Source organism: Podarcis cretensis, assembly GCF_951804945.1.
Source record: "Podarcis cretensis genome assembly, chromosome: 9".
Classification (NCBI taxonomy): domain Eukaryota; kingdom Metazoa; phylum Chordata; class Lepidosauria; order Squamata; family Lacertidae; genus Podarcis; species Podarcis cretensis.
This window is the reverse complement of record NC_137178.1, coordinates 2,633,725-2,652,943: the sequence shown is the minus strand read 5'-3', so window position 1 is coordinate 2,652,943 and position 19,219 is coordinate 2,633,725. Positions and strand designations below refer to the sequence as shown.

The window sequence follows — 19,219 nt, the reverse complement described above, 5'->3', positions numbered from 1 at the left end:
GTGGGAGGGTGTGTGGTTTCCCCCTTGTTTTAATCATGCATTTTGCGTTTTATATTTTATTTTTATGTTGCGAGCCATCCTGAGATCTACAGATGAAGGGCAGCACACACATTAAATAAATAAGGCGAGGGGACATGATTAGCAGACCTTGAAAAGCCAGTATCGCTGGGTCATCTATTACTACTGGAAATTTATTTATACCTTGCCTTCTTCCCAGATGGGCCTGAAGGCGGCTTACAGATAAAAACCAAGAATTGCCAAAACATAGAAACAAACAAACAAACAGTGCAAAACAGTTTATCCTTAGCAGAGTAATTAAAACTATACGCACAGCTAAGTTTGCTGAAATAAGCAAACTGGCTTCAACTGGGCTTTGAGTAAATGCTGCAATTAATGGTTGTGGTTTCAGATGTTTACTGTGCGTGATTATCTTCCTCGATGGGTTATGCAAACTGTTATTTCGGACCATGCTTTTCGTAGTGGAGGCCCTGGGGGTGCGGAACCAAGATGGCCGTGGCCTCCAAAACTTGGGGGACCCCGGTCTAGTTTGTTCAGGGTCCGGCAGCAAAAAAAACAATTTTACCTGTTGTTAGTCCCCACCTATCCAGCAGAATTCAGTTGACTGGCATTGCTTCACTGCCCCCAGAATCACTCCTGTATATGTGAAATTGCTTTTCTGCAAATTGCTGGCCCCCCAAGCCAAACTCCCTCTGGATAATGGAGGCTCCCCAGTAATGGAAAGTCTCCCCCAGGCATCCTCTGCCCGCATCCTTTTAGCTCACCTGCTGGGGATCCTTTAACTACAGTTCCTTTTTAAATAATAATAATAATTGTTTATTTATTTATATGCCACTCATCTGACAAGGTTTCCCCTGCCACTCTGGGCAGCTTCTAACAAATTAAAACATCCAACTTTACTGCTGTTCCATGGCAGGTAAGTCAAGGTTAGAATCATAGAATCATAGAATCATAGAGTTGGAAGAGACCACAAGGGCCATCGAGTCCAACCTCCTGCCAAGCAGGAAACACCATCAGAGCACTCCTGACATATGGTTGTCAAGCCTCTGCTTAAAGACCTCCAAAGAAGGAGACTACACCACACTCCTTGGCAGCAAATTCCACTGTCGAACAGCTCTTACTGTCAGGAAGTTCTTCCTAATGTTTAGGTGGAATCTTCTTTCTTGTAGTTTGGAACCATTGCTCTGTGTCCGCTTCTCTGGAGCAGCAGAAAACAACTTTTCTCCCTCCTCTATGTGACATCCTTTTATATATTTGAACATGGCTATCATATCACCCCTTAACCTCCTCTTCTCCAGGCTAAACATGCCCAGCTCCCTTAGCCGTTCCTCATAAGGCATCGTTTCCAGGCCTTTGACCATTTTGGTTGCCCTCCTCTGGACACGTTCCAGTTTGTCAGGTTGAGCGGAGGAGTGCTGGGACACTAGTCCAGAACCCTTTTAAAAATAATTGCTTTAGTGCATTCCAGGCTCTCTCTCTCCTAGGACTGCAGGAGGAAGTGGGAGGGTGGTGGCAACAATTCCTGGAGAGTTAGACCCATGGAAAGCAGGGCTGTTGCAATGCAGTTGGGCAACAAAGGGCGTGTGAGAAGCTCTCGGAGGCGGCCAGAGATCAGGGGAAAATGCATCTTTCAAAATGTGACGGAACCTTTTAATATATGTTCAAATAAAATTGGGAAAGGTCCAAGAGATTATACATCTTCTCATCGCTGAGTTTAGAATTTTTTGTCATATTGATGCAAAACTTAAAGCTTCTACTAGGAGATAATGATCCTTTCACAATGTGCTGCAGACTGGAATCCAGAGGGGTAGCTTACTAGGCAGCCATTTGTCTAAAATTTACATTACAAAACCCACAATAAGGTTTATTTCCTAAACCTTGAATCTTTTGAAGGAGGTGGGAGTGTCTGAAGAATGATCACAGGCAGCGATGTGGGTTTTCCAGGAAATTTGAACGGGCTCACTTAGAGAAATCAGAAATGCCTTATAGTGATATAAAGGGGGGGGGGAATGAAATTGCCAGCTTGTCTAACACTTATTTGTAATTGACATTCACAGTTACTAATTAATCTGTGAAGCAGAACATTTTCCGCAGAAAAAAGGGGATCCTTTAACTCCAGTTTCTGCATTGCAGGGGGTAGGACTAGATGACCCTCGGGTCCCTTCCAGTCATCAAGTTCTGCAAATCAGGAAGCCAAGAGCTGATCTGCCTGCCAAGGAATTGTAGAGTTGGAAGGAAAAACCCCCCAAGAGGAATCACAGCTGAAGCCTCCATGCCCACTCGCATCTGGGTCCCACACACTCATCTCGCAGAAGAGGAAAGCAAAAATCACTTCCGTTTATTTTTCTCTAATAAAGCCACATTGGCCGCAACAAGCTCATGAATGTCCACCCGTTCTCCCGAGGGAGAGAAAGAGAGAGGGAGAGTGCGGGTTTATACACAATATAGAAAAATAAAATTTTGGGTGGGTACCTACAAAGCGACATATTACAAGCATTAAGGAGGCAGGACAGAGACTCAAAAGACAGGCCAGAAAAGCTTTTTATCACAGTTTGGAAGGGACAGGGTGGCGATGTGGACAGTTTATTCAGCCAGATCTTCCAGAGAATGGTGCAATCCTGCCTGGCTAGTTGGAGAGCAAAGATGGTTGGTGGAGCAGTGAGCAGGCCGGCTAAAGGGACTCTGAGCTGTTGAGGGTGGGGTGTCAGTGGAGGCAGTCAGCTTATTCTGATTTCCTCCCAGTCCTTTTCCTTTGCAAAGATGCAATAGACACAAGCAGTTCTCAAGACTTGAGCATCAGTTGTTTAAAAGCCCAGACTCTGAAGAGACAAGCTGGACACTTAGAAAAAGACTCCCATTTCCAGGAAGCAACATCCAAAACCTAGATCAGGGGTCAGCAAACTATTTCAACAGGGGGCCGGTCCACTGTCCCTCAGACCTTGTGGGGGGCCGGACTATATTTTGAAAAAAAAAATACGAACCAATTCCTATGCCCCACAAATAACCCAGAGATGCATTTTAAATAAATGGGGAATATTCTACTCATGTAAAAACACGCTGATTCCTGGACCGTCCACAAGCCGGTTTTAGAAGGTGATTGGGCTGGATCCGGCCCCCGGGTCTTAGTTTGCCCACCCATGACCTAGATATACCTGTGATATCCACCCCCCTTCCAGTTCTGCTTACATCAAGAGAACTAGACGGAAAGGACCGACAAGGAGCCGCTCACTGAAATGACTTCTAAAAAGTAAATATAGCTCTGAGGGGCTGAAGATGGCTGGGCTACAGCTTTGGGTTTGGGGGAGCAGGCAAAATATTGCCCTAGTGACCAGCCTCTCCCCTTGCCCCCAGCTGAATGAATCTCGCCCTTCCGCTCTGGGCAGGGTCGTGAAAGCGGAGCTGGGTTTTTATTTGGATTAAGGCACGATAAGCAGAGAAACTGCTCCACCTGCCGTTCACACTGAGATGGGATTGGCAGTCCAAGACAGAGGTTGGGGAGACCCAGATAAGGCCATGCCAGTCTTCCTCTAAAATGGAAGGCAGGTCCAAATATACATACAGTGGTACCTCAGGTTACATACACTTCAGGTTACATACGCTTCAGGTTACAGATTCCGCTAACCCAGAAATAGTGCTTCAGGTTAAGAACTTTGCTTCAGGATGAGAACAAAAATCGTGCTCCGGCAGCGCAGCGGCAGTGGGAGGCCCCATTAGCTAAAGTGGTGCTTCAGGTTAAGAACAGTTTCAGGTTAAGAACAGACCTCTGGAACGAAAAGTACTTAACCCGAGGTACCACTGTACTTCAGACATGCATTGTTATTCACCGTCGCCTTAAATGCCTGTCCTGTTCCCCATGCAAAAGCACAGAATCTTTCCGTTTTTTGCTCGTGCAGTTGCTTTAATTATCCAACACCTTGTGCATTGAGATGCTTCATTTGTGTGTGTGTGTGTTTGTGTGTGTGTGTTTGTGTGAACCCAACAATATTTAAGGATATTATTTTGTAAACACTTCATGTTTCCAGAAGGCGTCGCTTTGTCCTTGATCTTAGGCAAGACAATTGAAAAACTGCGGTGTTTTTTGGTGTTTTTGTAAAAAAGAATAAGAAGCTTAACAACTCTGGGGTTTTCCAGAATGTCCTAGTTTTTACTTTTTGAAATATGGCAATTCTAGGAGTAGGGGAGTTGCATGGAATGGAATGTGGATACAGTGGTACCTCGGGTTACATACACTTCAGGTTACAGACTCCGCTAACCCAGAAATAGTGCTTCAGGTTAAGAACTTTGCTTCAGGATGAGAACAGAAATCGGGCTCTGGCGGCGCGGCGGCAGCAGAAGGCCCCATTAGCTAAAGTGGTGCTTCAGGTTAAGAACAGTTTCAGGTTAAGAACGGACCTCCAGAACGAATCAAGTACTTAACCCGAGGTACCACTGTATTGTATTTCATCTTCCCATGGTGACGCTGCTAGGTGAAATTTCCAACTCCCCAGCTAGTTAAATTATGGTCTTGAATGAAGGTCTGCTGCTCCATCCTGGACCATTCCATCTGCAAGGCCCATCATTGCACGCAAATTTGTCTCTCCAAAACCTGAAGGAAAATGGAAGGGAAGGTTATGGGACCAACCTCTTCTGTGGAATTTCTCTCCTTGGAGTTTTTTACCGCTGGCCTGCAAAGCTGCCCACTCCTTTGCTCTCTTCTAGAGTCCTGAGAAGATAATATATGACTGTGATCCAGTTGCCACCACCAAAGACCAAGACTAATGATGGGAAAGATGAAAGGGTCCACCTGGTATTCCAGCTTGCCTTTCTTGAAGCAAAGAGGATGTGTTTCTGGAGCTTGACCTGTGCTGGATTTCTTCCCAAGTCTGACATGACTCAACCAGAAAAACCCACAGAGGAGAGGAGGAGGAGGACCTTAGCCAAACCCCTTCTTCCTCCTCCTCCTCCAAGGCCTCAAATGTCCAGGGCATCAGTTGGAAAGGAAATCGATGGACGCTCTCACGGTCTTTGACGTCTGGACGTCCATGGCTGCCACCTTGATCTCAGTGTCTCCAAACTGCATGCTGGCTCGGATCTCCCTCCTGTTCTTCTTTGGAGAGCTGGGCTCCTCCAACTCATCCAGGTCCAGGCTGATGGTACCGCATTTCCTGACCCCGGGGTCGGTGATGTAGACCACGTCGTCGGTGCCACAGCAGTAGATGTTGATGATGATCTTCCGCTGACCCACCCGCGCGGGGCAGTAGCTCCTCTGCACCACCTCGCCCAGGGCCACGGACTGGTCCACGGAGACAAACTTCTCAAAGATGTCGGTGCACCAGTTCTTCCCTTCCTTGACCAGCAGCTTCTCCCTGGGGTGCTTGCCCTCCACGAACTTGTTGAGCACTCCCACGCCGTAGGTCAGAGGGGAGCGCCTCACACGGACGATGGTGGGGTCCAGGCCGAAGAGCACCGCGCCTTTCAGGATGGTCAGGCCCACGTCCTGTGGGATGATGACCCGGCAGACGGCGCTGAAGGCCGACTGGACCGCGTGCTGCAGCATCGAGGACTCGGCAAAACCTCCCACCAGGAAAAGAAACTTGATATCTTTGACTTCCGGCTTCTTCATGAGGTCACCTGAAGGGAGAGAGGGGACAGTGGAGGGAGGTGGATAGGGGCAAAAAGAGGGTGGAAAAACTTGGCAAGGTTCCATTTGGAGCCAGTAACTGTCAATTATTATTATTATTATTATTATTATTATTATTATTATTATTATTATTTATACCCCGCCCATCTGGCTGGGTTTCCCCAGCCACTCTGGGCGGCTTCCAACAAAATACTAAAATACAATAACCTTTTAAACATTAAAAGCTTCCCTAAACAGGGCTGCCTTCAGATGTCTTCTAAAAGTCTGGTAGTTGTTGTTCTCTTTGATGTCTGGTGGGAGGGCGTTCCACAGGGCGAGCGCCACTACCAAGAAGGCCCCCTGCCTGGTTCCGTGTAACTTGGTTTCGCGCAGTGAGGGAACCACCAGAAGGCCCTCGACGCTGGACCTCCGTGTCCGGGCAGAACGATGGGGAGGAGACGCTCCTTCAGGTGTACAGGACCAAGGCCGTTTAGGGCTTTAAAGGTCATCACCAACACTTTGAATTGTGCTCGGAAACGTACTGGGAGCCAATGTCGGTATTTCAGGACCGGTGTTATATGGTCTTGGCAGCCACTCCCAGTCACCACTCTAGCTGCCGCATTCTGGATTAGTTGCAGTTTCCGGGTCACCTTCAAAGGTAGCCCCACGTAGAGCGCATTGCAGTAGTCCAAGCAGGAGATAACCAGAGCGTGCACCACTCTGGCGAGACAGTCCGTGGGCAGGGAGGCTCTCAGCCTGCGTACCAGATGAAGCTGGTAGACAGCAGCCCTGGACACAGAATTGACCTGCACCTCCATGGACAGCTGTGAGTCCAAAATGACTCCCAGGCTGCGCACCTGGTCCTTCGGGGGCACAGTTACCCCATTCAGGACCAGGGAGTCCTCCACACCCGCCCGCTTCCTGTCCCCCCAAAACAGTACTTCTGTCAAGGCTCCCGGACAGAGCTGAGGCTTTTCTGACCCTCCACACCTGTCAGGTAGGCTCACTGTCAGCAGAAAGAACCTACGAGGTTCCCTGCAGGATCAGGGCAACATCCTATCTGGTCCAGCATCCTCTTCTCACAGTGGCCAGCCAGATGTCTGTGGGAAACCAGCAAGCAGGATTTGAACACAAGACCTCTCCCCGCTCCTGCAGTTTCCAGCAACTGGGATTCAGAAGCATTGCTGCCCCCAACTGTATACCCTCCAACATTTCTCTGGTGAAAATTGGAACGTCCTGTTCCATGAGAATAATAATTTTATTACTTGTATGAAACAATCCAACTGGGCAGCTTCCAACATACAGTGGTACCTTGGTTCTCAAATGGCTGAGTTGCCGAACAAATCGACTCCCGAACGCCGCAAACTCAGACGTAATTGTTCCAGTTTGTGGACGTTTTTCGGAAGCTGAACGTCCGACGCGGTTTCTGCTTGAGTGCAGGAAGCTCCTGCAGCCAATCAGAAGCTACATCTTGGTTTTCGAATGGATTCGGGAGTCGAATGGACCCCTGGAACGGATTAAGTTTGAGAGTACCACTGAATATAAAAATATAAAGGTAGAAGGGACCCCTGACCATTAGGTCCAGTCGTGGCCAACTCTGGGGTTGCGGCGCTCATCTCGCTTTACTGGCCGAGGGAGCCGGCGTACAGCTTCCGGGTCATGTGGCCAGCATGACTAAGCCGCTTCTGGTAAACCAGAGCAGTGCACGGAAACGTCATTTACCTTCCCTCCGGAGTGGTACCTATTTATCTACTTGCACTTTGACGTGCTTTTGAACTGCTAGCTTGGCAGGAGCAGGGACTGAGCAACGGGAGCTCACCCTGTTGCGGGGATTTGAATCGCCGACCTTCTGATCGGCAAGTCCTAGGCTCTGTGGTTTAACCCACAGCGCCACCCGCGTCCCTTATATAAAAATATAATAAAGCATTAAACATTAAAAAAATGCCTTCCCTATACAAGACTGCCTTCTAAAAGTGTCTTCTAAAAGTTGTATACAGTGGTGCCCCGCAAGACGAATGCCTCGCAAGACGGAAAACTCGCTAGACGAAAGAGTTTTCCGTTTTGGAGTTGCTTCGCAAAACGAATTTCCTATGGGCTTGCTTCGCAAGACGAAAATGTCTTGCGAGTTCCTGCGGGTTTTCCCCCCTTCCCCCCCCTTTTCTAAGCCGCTAAGCCGCTTATCTGCTTATCCACTAAGCCGATAAGCCGCTAAAAGCCGCTAAAAGCGCTAATCCGCTAAGCCGCTAATGGGCTTGCTTCGCAAGACGAAAAAACCGCTAGACGAAGAGAATCGCGGAACGGATTCTTTTCGTCTTGCGAGGCACCACTGTACTTGCCTATCTCCTTGGCTTGAGGGTCGCATAACTCCATACCCACCAACAGATCTCTGATGAAAATAGGGAGGTCCAAGTGGGACATTTTGGGATCAAATCAGAAACCGAGGTGGCTTCTGTAAGTCCGAGACTGTCCCTGGAAAATAAGGACACTTGGAGGGTAGCAAGACCACAGGCCAGGGGGATCTTGGGAGTCTCACACTTGGACGATGCGGCTGTCCACAGGATCAGGCTGCAAGCTGGTGGAACTGACCAGCAAAACGATACAAATACAGAATTAGACGGGACTCTGAGGATCATCTGGTCCAACCCCTGCAATGCAGGAATCTTCTTCCCAGTGCGGGACTTGAACTCACAGCACTTGAGTTTAAGCGGTTCATTCTCTACCAACGAAGCTATCCACACTCACAAACTGACACACTTTTCCCCCCTTTTGCCCATTTCAGGGCATTGCCCACAGGGGAAAGAAAGTTGGCATTGAGTGGCTGCATGCAGCCGAGCTCTCCAACTGGGGGACTCACCGATGTGTGTGATAATCTGGCTGATGGTTGGCTGGAAGAGCTCGTTCATGGCTTCAGAGGACATGCGCAGCATCCCTTGCGAGGACCACTTCACCAGGTTCACGCTGGAGGTGCCAGAAAAGAGATTACTTATACATTTTTATTTTTATTTGCTGTTGTTTTTTGCTATTTATTTATTTATTGGTTTTCACATATTACATTACAATACAGACGTACCAAAACCAACACCATTTCCTCCCCATTACATTTATATTTCTTCAATTCATCATATTATTCTTTTCTCCCTCCCCCCACTTCCCTCCACCCCCACTCGATTTCCTCCACATTATACAATTTACAATAATCTTTGCATTCTACAGTCTTCTCAAATCATCTACATATTCTTATTATCTTTCCTAATTTTTCTTCCATACAGTACTTCACATTTTAATCTAGGCATATTAGCGTATCTTTTTTTGAGCAATATTTTGCCATATATTCATCAAAACATTTCCACTGTGGTGTAGTGGTTAAGAGCGGTAGTCTCGTAATCTGGGGAACCGGGTTCGCTTCCCCGCTCCTCCACATGTAGATGCTGGGTGACCTTGGGCCAGTCACACTTCTCTGAAGTCTCTCTGCCCCACTCACCTCACAGAGTGTTTGTTGTGGCGCAGGAAGGGAAAGGAGAATGTTGGCCGCTCTGAGACTCCTTCGGGTAGTGATAAAGCGGGATATCAAATCCAAACTCTTCTTCACTCCTTTTTAAATTTTTGATTTGACTGATTTCTTATTACAGCAGTTAATTTTGCCAAAATTAAATACTCATTTGGTTTACAAATCCATTACTCATTTGTGGGTATAGTTTGCAATCACTATTCTAGCAGCTGTACTTGCATATAGAAAAAATCCCCCCCCCGGGTGGTATCTCTTCATCTATCAATCCAAGGAGATATGTCTCTGGTTTCTTTGTTATTGATATTTTCAACATCTTCTTTAGTTCTCCATGTACTACTATCCAGAATTTCTTAATTTCCTCACACCTCCACCACATATGTATTGTTGTTCCTATTTCTCCACCACATCTCCAACAGAGGTTGGATTTCAATTTATATATCTTTGCCAACTTAACTGGCCTTAAGTACCACATATAGAACATCTTTACAAAATTTTCTTTAATTGTATATGAGGCAGTAAATCGTATATCCTCTCACCAGAGTTTCTCCCATTGCTCTAGATGGATAGTGTTAAGTTGTGGGTGAATGTTTCAGACGACACAGCGATTCTTCAAACAGCTCTTGTTTATTCACAGGCCAGAACAGAACTGAACTGAAGGGTTCAGCCAGCCTGCTTATATAGAGCTGCAGTACAACGCAACTGTAACAACTTTCTGTAACTATCCAATCACTGAACGTCACTTTTGATCCCTTATTTGCATATGTGGATCTGAGTGAAAACTATCTACAGTATCCCCTTGCTGGCCCAGGGTGAGAACTTCAGTAAATAACAGATAGTATGTCCGAGATCCTGAGACCATTCAATCTTTCTGCTTCATTTTATGCTGTTTTAGTCTAATTGCAGTGTCCAATCTACACTGCCCTGACGGAGTTCTACTGAAAGAAAGCCTCAAATTTTTAACAAAAGGGGAAAGAACTTGGGGTGGGGCAGTGGAATTGTGATCCTTTTATCCCTGCCAGGGCCAAGGTCGTCCTTGGGCCTCCAAAGGTCATCTATCCCAACCCCCATTTTCATCCAACCCTCTGGGACCCTCACCTGCTGCGCTTCAGAGCCATCTCCACGTTCTGTCCCCGGTGCTTCCGGTAAAAGTCAATGAAGGAGAAGGGCAGGGAGATGTTGAGGGAGTTGGCGCGGTGCGGGGCAGCTGTCCGCTTGCGGGCCTCGAATGCGATGGTCAGGTCGATCCAAGCTGCTGGGCGCTTGGCCTTGAAGGTGGCGATGAAGTCCTCGCCAAAGATCTGGCAGAGAAGTTTCTCGAAGGCCAAGTCCACCCCCACGGCCCCATAAGGACCTCCTGGAAGGCAGCGACGGGAGAGGGAAGGTCAAAGGAGCAAGGGAGAGGGGCAGCGCGGCACAATGGCTAGCGGGTCAAATTAGGGCTTCAGGGGGCCAGGGTTCGAATCTCCGCTTGGCATGCAGTTCACTAATTGGGACCTTGGGCTGCCTCTCAGCCTAGCCTGCTTTGCAGGGTTGTTGTGGGACAGAATGAGGAGATGGGAAACCATGTGTGCCTTCTTGAGCTCCTTGGAGGAAAAAGGTGGGCTAATAATAATAATAATAATAATAATAATAATAATGGCATGAAGGATATGGGGCTTTCAGGGCCTAAGAGAAGCTAGTCTCTCTCTGTGTTTTCTGCCCTCCCAAAGGTCAGGGTACATCAACAATACAGAACAGCAAACCCCTGTGTTGCAAACTTAACACAACAAACAATACAAGCAACACGCAGGCCAGTATACTAGATAGTATTCTGTAATTCTTATTGCATAATATACATGATTTAGTAACAAAAACAAAACGTGTGCACTTGTAAATTCTCTAATATATTTGAAATCAAATGAACGCACGCCTGTCAATCTTTGAAAGTAAGTAAGTGAATAACGTACTGCATATCCACATGACCACTGCTCCTTGTGCATTTTTCTAATCTATGGGTTGTGCTGAAGAAGATTCCAGCGAAACAGTCAGATTATTCGGGATCACTGTCCTACGTTGTTATTCACCTACTACTTTGGCACCATGAACGCCTAAAAAAAGTTTTACCGCTTAGCCCACAGGAAAGCATCTATTACTTTGTTTCAACTATAGACTTATTATACTTCTGCGGACTTTCAAAGATTGACAGACATGTGTTCAGTTCAAATATATTGGAGAATTTACAAGTGCACACATTTCTTTTTTTGTGTTACTAAATCATGTATATTATGCAATAAGAATTACAGTGCTATCTAGTATACTGGTCTGCATGTTGCTTGTATTGTTCGTTGTTCTCTCAACGGTCAGAGCACTGTCTAGGGTCGCCCCCTGAACTGAGGAATGCACTTCCTTAATGTGTTGTTGCAAATATGAACAACCTATCCGAAGAATGCAGTGAGTCCCAGACATTTGCATTTCCACCTTCAAGTAAAGGCTTTGATTTTCCTTCTTATTTTGCTTCTAGCTTGCTATTTCAGTTTCAGCCACTGGGTGGAACTCTAACATCAGAACACCAAAAGGGGAGGCCAGCTTCAGACAACCCTGGAAACCCAGGAATGGCCGTTCTAGCCAAAGAGCTGGGTGGGAGACAAACTTGGGCACAACCTTTCAAAGCTGCAAAAGTGCACGGCTTACATGAAAGTTCAGGGCTGCGGTCATACTTGTGTGGAATTTTGCCAAAGACAGTTGTACCTTGGGTCCCAAACGCCCTGGAACTCGGACGTTTTGGCTCCTGAACACCCCAAAAAGTGACTGTTCTGGTTTGCGAACAATCTTTTGGAACCCGAATGTCCAACGGGGCTTCCGCGGCTTCTGATTGGCTGCAGGAGCTTCTTGCAGCCAATCAGAAGATGTGATTTGGTTTTCAAACGTTTTGGAAGTCAAACGGACTTCCGGTCGACTTCCAAGGTACGACTGTATGCACATTTCTGCAAAGCAGTTTCCCCCAGTATGAAGCGCTTCTTAATGTCGTTTTCACTAGCAGTGTGATGGCCTGGGAATCGGATTCAGAAGCTGAACCTGAGGAATCCCAGCCTGCACAGGTGTCCCCACCTCCAGGGCTGGCTGAGCCGGGGCAGGGCCTTGAACCTGAAGGGCCCTCGCCTGTGCCAGATCCTCAGGAGCAGACACCAGCTGAATCTGCTCTGGCTCCGGAGGTGATTGAGGACCCACTGCCTGCAGATGCTCCTCTCTCAGCCCTCTCAGGGGAAGGTGAGGTTGCCTCTGGGTCCAGTAACCCTCCAGCCTCTCCTGATCTGCAGAGGCTCAGGGGAGAGAGGTGGAGGGAACTAAGTTCTCGCAGGAGGAGTGCTCACCTCCAGGCCAGGAGAGGCGAGTCACCTGTGGACCGGGGCCGCCCTATGCCTCAGAGGAGATAAAAGCCAGCCAGCCCAGTCCCAGGTTGCGGGAGCAACATCGTTGGTTATCTGTTCCTGCCAGCACCCTGTCCTGCTTTCTGCCAGAGTTCCTGACCACGCCCGACTCCCTGCCTTGGACCCCGCTTCAGACTCGGACCGGACACGGACCTCACCGCACAGTAACCCCCCCCCCCTCCGGGACCAGCACAAGCAGATTCCTTTCCCATGCTCTCCTTACCATAGTTATATGCAGTTTTATCCACGCTTTACCACAGTCACGTGCATTCTTGCACGCATTGTTTTGCCGGAGAACTGCACCGCAAAATCCGGAGAAGTATGAATTCTGTGTTTACGATTCCGCAGGGTTTCGGAAAGCGTGAATGAGATCAGTTTGCCTTTCTCCTCCACCTGCAGCCCTGGACCTCCTTGCAGGTGGCCTTGCTCTGTGGACTCTCCCCAGCCCCCCCCTCACCTGACGCTTTGTAGAGCTCCTTGAGGGTCCCCTGCGGTTGCTCAATCTGGTGCACGGTCAGATCCACCGTCCCTCCGCCACAGTCGGCCACGATGTAGCGGTCCCCTGCGGGATGAAGGAAAGAAGGTGGTGATGCCAGGTTCGGGAAAGGAATCACAGAGTTGGAAGGGATACCTGAGGGTCATCTAGTCCAACCCCGCACAAAGCAGGAATCTCAGCTGAAGCATCCATGACAGATGGCCCTCCAACCTCTGCTAAGAAACCTCCAAGAAAGGAGAGTCCAGATGTATGCGACAACGGCCGTGAGAGTCCTAATAGCGCAAGGATGGAAGACTGAAGAAACCCCAACTATAAAGAATCATGGCAAGAAAAATGGATGGACTATGCAGAACTGGCAAAACTGACATACAAGCTGCGGGACAAGGATAACTGAGACTTCAAAGATGAATGGGAACCCTTTACAAAGTATTTGAAGATGCAACAAAGCGAACTGGACTTGGCTGGCTTTGAATGAACATTCACAAACTTTTTATTGATAATAATCAGCTAAATAGTTTGAGGATCTATACAGCTGTGTAACATGCAGAAAACAGATCGTGGCCACTGGTCCCATCACCTCCTGGCAAATAGAAGGGGAAGAAATGGAGGCAGTGAGAGATTTTACTTTCTTGAGCTCCATGATCACTGCAGATGGTGACAGCAGTCACGAAATTAAAAGACGCCTGCTTCTTGGGAGAAAAGCAAGGACAAACCTAGACAACATCTTAAAAAGCAGAGACATCATCTTGCCAACAAAGGTCCGAATAGTTAAAGCTATGGTTTTCCCTGTAGTGATGTATGGAAGTGAGAGCTGGACCATCAAGAAGGCTGATCGCCAAAGAATTGATGCTTTTGAATTATGGTGCTGGAGGAGATTCTTGAGAGTCCCATGGACTGCAAGAAGATCAAACCTATCCATTCTGAAGGGAATCAGCCCTGAGTGCTCACTGGAAGGACAGATCCTGAAGCTGAGACTCCAAGACTTTGGTCACCTCCTGAGAAGAGAAGACTCCCTGGAAAAGACCCTGATGTTGGGAAAGATGGAGGGCACAAGAAGAAGGGGATGACAGAGGACGAGATGGTGGGACAGCGTTCTTCGAAGAAACCAACATAGGTAAAGGTAAAGGTACCCCTGCCCGTACGGGCCAGTCGTGTCCGACTCTAGGGTTGTGCGCTCATCTCACTTAAGAGGCCGGGAGCCAGCGTTGTCCGAAGACACTTCCGGGTCACGTGGCCAGCATGACGAAGCTGCTCTAGCGAGCCAGCACCAGCGCAGCACACGGAAACGCCGTTTACCTTCCCACTGTAAAGCGGTACCTATTTATCTACTTGCACTCAAACTGCTAGGTTGGCAGGCGCTGGGACCGAAAGACGGGAGCTCACCCTGCTGCGGGGATTCAAACCGCCGACCATGCGATCGGCAAGTCCTAGGCGCTGAGGTTTTACCCACAGCGCCACCCGCGTCATGAGTTTGACCAAACTGCGGGAGGCCGTGGAAGACAGGAGTGCCTGGTCGGACACGACTAAACAACAAGAAGTTAAGATCCATTTCTGTTCCTGTATATAGTAACACAGCACATTATATCATGGGCTATCCCCTGAGACCGCTAGATGACATCGCAAGGGATCGTTGCCTTAGGAGAGCCAGAAAAATTCCCAGGGACGATTCACACCCTGGCCAGCACCTCTTTAATCTTCTACCCTCGGGCAGGAGATATAGAAGTATAATCAGTCGTACCAGAAGGCTAAAAAACAGTTTCTATCCGTGGGCTGTTAGGCTGCTGAACGGAAAATAATATGTTGTTGTTGTTGTTGTTGTTGTTTAGTCGTTTAGTCGTGTTCGACTCTTCGTGACCCCATGGACCAGAGCACGCCAGGCATTCCTGTCTTCATTATTATTGTTGTTGTTGTTGATATTTTAGGGATGTTTCAATGAATACAGTCATACTTCAGGTTACAGACGCTTCAAGGTTGCGTTTTTCCGGGTTACGGACCCGCCGAAACCCGGAAGTACCGGAATGGGTTATTTCCAGGTTTCGGTGCTCACGCATGCGCAGAAACACCAAATCGCAACCCACGCATGTGCAGACGTGCCGCTGCAGGTTGCCAACGCTGGGGGTTGCGACCATGCATCCCGCATGAATCACGTTTGCAACCCGAGCCTCCACTGCATTCTAAATTGTAAAACAGAAAATTCAATAAAAATTATTAAATATATGTCAGAGCTGCCCGAGGTCCCAGCTCACAAAGGACCAACGCCAGTTCGTTGTTATATACAAAAGTCTTTATTGACGTTCAGTTTCGATTTCAAAGCCGCGGCGCGCAGCTCTACGTCTCAAACTCTAGACCGCTGAAGCTCCGTCTGAATCTCCTCCCCCCAGACACCAGTTTAAGACTCTAGCCTTGCTCCACCTCTTCCTTTGCTCTTTCCTCCTCTGGGTCCGCCTGTCCGCTGGGGTCTTGCCCTTTCTAGACTCTTCTGACGCTGAGTCCCCTGAGTCTTCCCCCTCCCTCCGGCGGGCTTTAGGACCTGGTTCCCAATCCGGGTTTTCTGCTGTCCCGCGCGCCTGTACATTCGAACTTGGCGCGCACGCCCAGCCAGCAACCTTTCTCCTGACCGTTACACTGCTCCTGTCACTGCTTCCCCCTTCGGGGAGGCTAGCTGGACCTGACTTCCCCTCCGTTCCCTCACTCTCCGATAGAGGCGTGGCCAGCCCTGACTCATCTTCTCTCCCTGCTGGAGGAGACGCTGGCCCTGATACATGGGACTCTTCCCCCCCACTACGCTCTGGTGGGGGAGCTGGTCCTGATCTCCCGCTGCTGCTTTGGGAGTCCCTGCTGGCCCCTTGCTTCTGGTGCGTCCCCCCTGGGACCCCCTTTGCCCTGGCCCTCGGCGCCCCCCTCTGGGAATCTTCTGATTCGCTGGAGAAGCTCATGGAATCTCTCGGGCCACTGTCATACTCCCCTACGCTGCCCTCAGATTCTTCCCCTTCGCTCTCCATTTCCTCTCTCCCCTGTGCCTCTGCTCCTGAGCCCCTGACAATATATATATATTATAAAAAAGGAAAAAATGAAACTCTTTAATCCTGATTTTCTTGATTTAAGTCCGCTTTGGTTTAAGACCGGACTTCCGGAATGGATTAAGGTTGTAAACCAAGGTACCACTGTAATCAATCCATCAGTCCTGCAAACTGCAGAATATTTTGCTCCACACACACACACATCCCAGCTGACTTGTGAATTCTTCGTAAAAAAAAAATCAGTTGAATTTCCCTCTTTACCTCGCCTTTGAATTACCCCACTGGCTTCTGTATGCCACAACAGCTGTGAGAATATTACTAGCAAAGAATTTGAAGAAACAAGATTTACCAACTATCGAATGAAGAATGGCAGATGAAGATGATGGACTATATGGAACTTGCCAAACTGACCGGGAGACTCCGAGACCAGAGAGAAGAGACAGTGGAAGAAAATTGGAAGAAGTTTAAAGGAATATTTGAAAAAATATGTTAATATTTAAATCTCAGAATAGCTTTGGAAGTGGATATAGACTGTAGGGTTAGAAGAAAGTGTATTTTTAAAATAGTATTGTTTGTAAGTGATAAAATGTGAAGATTTTTTTGGTAAAAGTAAGCGTGATTTTTAAAAAGGTTAAAAATTATGATATATGTAAACTGCTAAAGATGAGGTAAAATGAAAATCAGATGGGGAAAATCAGACTTGGGGAAGCTCACCTAACAATGTTTAGAAAAAATAAGGATAAGACAAGAATTTGTTTGCGTTGTTTGTTTTTTCTGTTTGTGTTGTTTAGTTGTGTTATAAAATAAATTTAAAAAAGGAACTTTTTACCACATGTGGTGGACCTGTCCCAAGCTGAAAGACTTCTGGGGAAAGATTTATAATGAGTTGAAAAAAATGTTGAAATATACATTTATAAAGAAACCAGAGGCCTTTCTTCTTGGAATAACAGGTCTGGAACTGCCCAAGAAAGATGTTAAATTATTTTTGTATGCCACAACTGCTGCTCGAATTTTACTAGCTAAAAAGTGGAAAATGCAAAAACTACCTATGGTGGAAGAATGGCAGATGAAGATGATGGATTTCTTGGAGCTAGCCAACCTAATCGGAAGAGTCCGCGACCAGAAGGAGGAGGTGTATGAGGAAGAATGGACAAAATTTAATGATTATTTAGTTAAATATGTTAAGTTAAACTAATTGGGAAAAGCTTGCAGGTACTTGATTGGCTTAGGATTTTACATAAGTTAAGTTAAGAATTCACATGTTTAATCTAGAAACGAAAAGAATCAAGAATGTTAATTGTTCAAGTTAAATTTGTAAGAACTTTGTTTGGAAAACCGTTAAAAGGCTATACATTGAAATTCAACCAAGGGGAAATGAGGAAGTCAATTAACAATGTTAATAAGTGTAACTTTAATAAGGTTATGATTTATGTTTGTTTGTTTGTTTATAATTGTGTGAAAATCAATTAAAAAATGGGGGGGGGGGAATTTGGAGGGGGGAATGAATTGCCCCACTGGCTCTTCCTACCTGTCTGCATTTCGGACCAGAGCTCTCCCATCCCGGATTCCACTAGGAAGGTGCGGCTGTGTCTGGAACGGCGGAGTTGTTCTCGGGCTGCAGGGAGACGAATCGGAAAGTAAGGCAGGAGCAAGATGGGGAAAACACACACACACACACACACACACACACACACAGAGAGAGAGAGAGAGAGAGAGAGAGAGAGAGGAAATGGAATAATCCTTTTGTTGTTTTGTTTTATAATCATAGAATGGACCCTGAGGATCTTCAATGCCCTGCAATGCAGGAATATGTGATTGTCCCACACAGGGATTGAAGCTAAAATCTTGGCATTATCAGTACCACACTTGTAACCGACTGAGCTAAAGGTAAAGGTAAAGGGACCCCCTGACCATTAGGTCCAGTCATGCAACGGGAGCTCACCCCGTTGCGGGGACTCGAACCACCGACCTTCTGATCGGCAAGTCCTAGGCTCTGTGGTTTAACCCACAGCGCCACCCGTATCCCTATTCTTTTATTTTATTTATTATTTATTTATATCCCGCCATTCCTCCAAGCAGCACAAGGTGGCGTATGGCTCTCCACCTCCCTATGTCATCTTCAGAACAAACCTGGGAGGTTGGGCTGAGAGCGAGTAGCTGGCCCACAGTCACCCAGGGAGTTTCAGTTGGACTAGTTGTAGGTGAAAGTACAAGGTGCAAGCTTCCAGATCACACTGAACTCTTCGGCGGGGGAGCTAGGACCCTCGTACCTATGGGACCGCCTCTCCAGGTATGCCCCACAGAGGACCTTAAGGTCCATAAATAGCAACACCCTAGAGGTCCCGGGCCCTAAGGAAGTCAGATTAGCCTCAACCAGAGCCAGGGCCTTTTCAACACTGGCCCCAGCCTGGTGGAACGCTCTGTCTTATGAGACCAGGGCCCTGCGGGATCTGATTTCTTTCCGCAGGGCCTGTAAGACAGAGTTGTTCCGCCTGGCCTTTGGCTTGGAATCAGCTTGATCCCCTCCCCCTCTTTCCTTTTTCCTTTCTCCTTCTGTGATGGAACTCCTATTTGGGGACTTCCTTGGCTTTTTTCTGGCCCACATAGGACCAGTCTGGATAGTTGGCCTTGGTGAAGACTTGACGTTTTCATCCCCAAAAAAGTTTTTGATTTGAGTTTCCACTGAAATGAGGCTGCATTTTAATGTTGTGTTTTAATCTTGTTTTTAAGTTGTATTTCAGTCAATTGCTTTTATACCTGGTGTTAGCCGCTCTGAGCCCGGTCTTGGCTGGGGAGGGCGGGGTATTATTATTATTAATAATAATAATAATAATAATAATAATAATAATAATAATAATTGAAGGTAAACAATAATTGAAAGCTGAAAGAAAACACAGTGTGTGTCCAGGTATGGTTTTAACCGGACTCTTGGGCTGGCATTTCACGCAGTTCAGCTTAGCTGTAACCCCAGTGCTCCAAAGGGTCCTAGAATTCTAGAGTCGGAAGGGCACCCAAAGGCCATCTAGTCTGGCCCCCTGCAATGCAGGAACTCTGCCTCTGGCCTTGGGCATCATCTTATTAGGAAGGGCACAGAAGGGAGCTGGAGAGAAGCAGACACACAGAGGGGTGTTCTTGCCTTCAGAAACCTCTCGGGCTTAGAATCATAGAACC

At 47.4% G+C, this 19,219-nt stretch overlaps 1 protein-coding gene across 1 annotated transcript in view; it reads right to left on the bottom strand.

The window, feature by feature from the left end:
* Window positions 1–2,324: 2,324 nt before the first annotated feature.
* HSPA12B (heat shock protein family A (Hsp70) member 12B) overlaps window positions 2,325–19,219 on the bottom strand; it is a 58,292-nt gene continuing 41,397 nt past the window's right edge. Inside the window, exons 9-13 of the mRNA XM_079990845.1 lie at window positions 17,577–17,663; window positions 12,990–13,094; window positions 10,221–10,479; window positions 8,472–8,575; window positions 2,325–5,628 (exon numbers count right to left, since the gene is read on the bottom strand). Of these exons, the coding sequence (XP_079846971.1) occupies window positions 4,985–5,628; window positions 8,472–8,575; window positions 10,221–10,479; window positions 12,990–13,094; window positions 17,577–17,663 (1,199 nt within the window). The 3' untranslated portion in view covers window positions 2,325–4,984. The remainder of the gene's footprint in view (window positions 5,629–8,471; window positions 8,576–10,220; window positions 10,480–12,989; window positions 13,095–17,576; window positions 17,664–19,219) is intronic.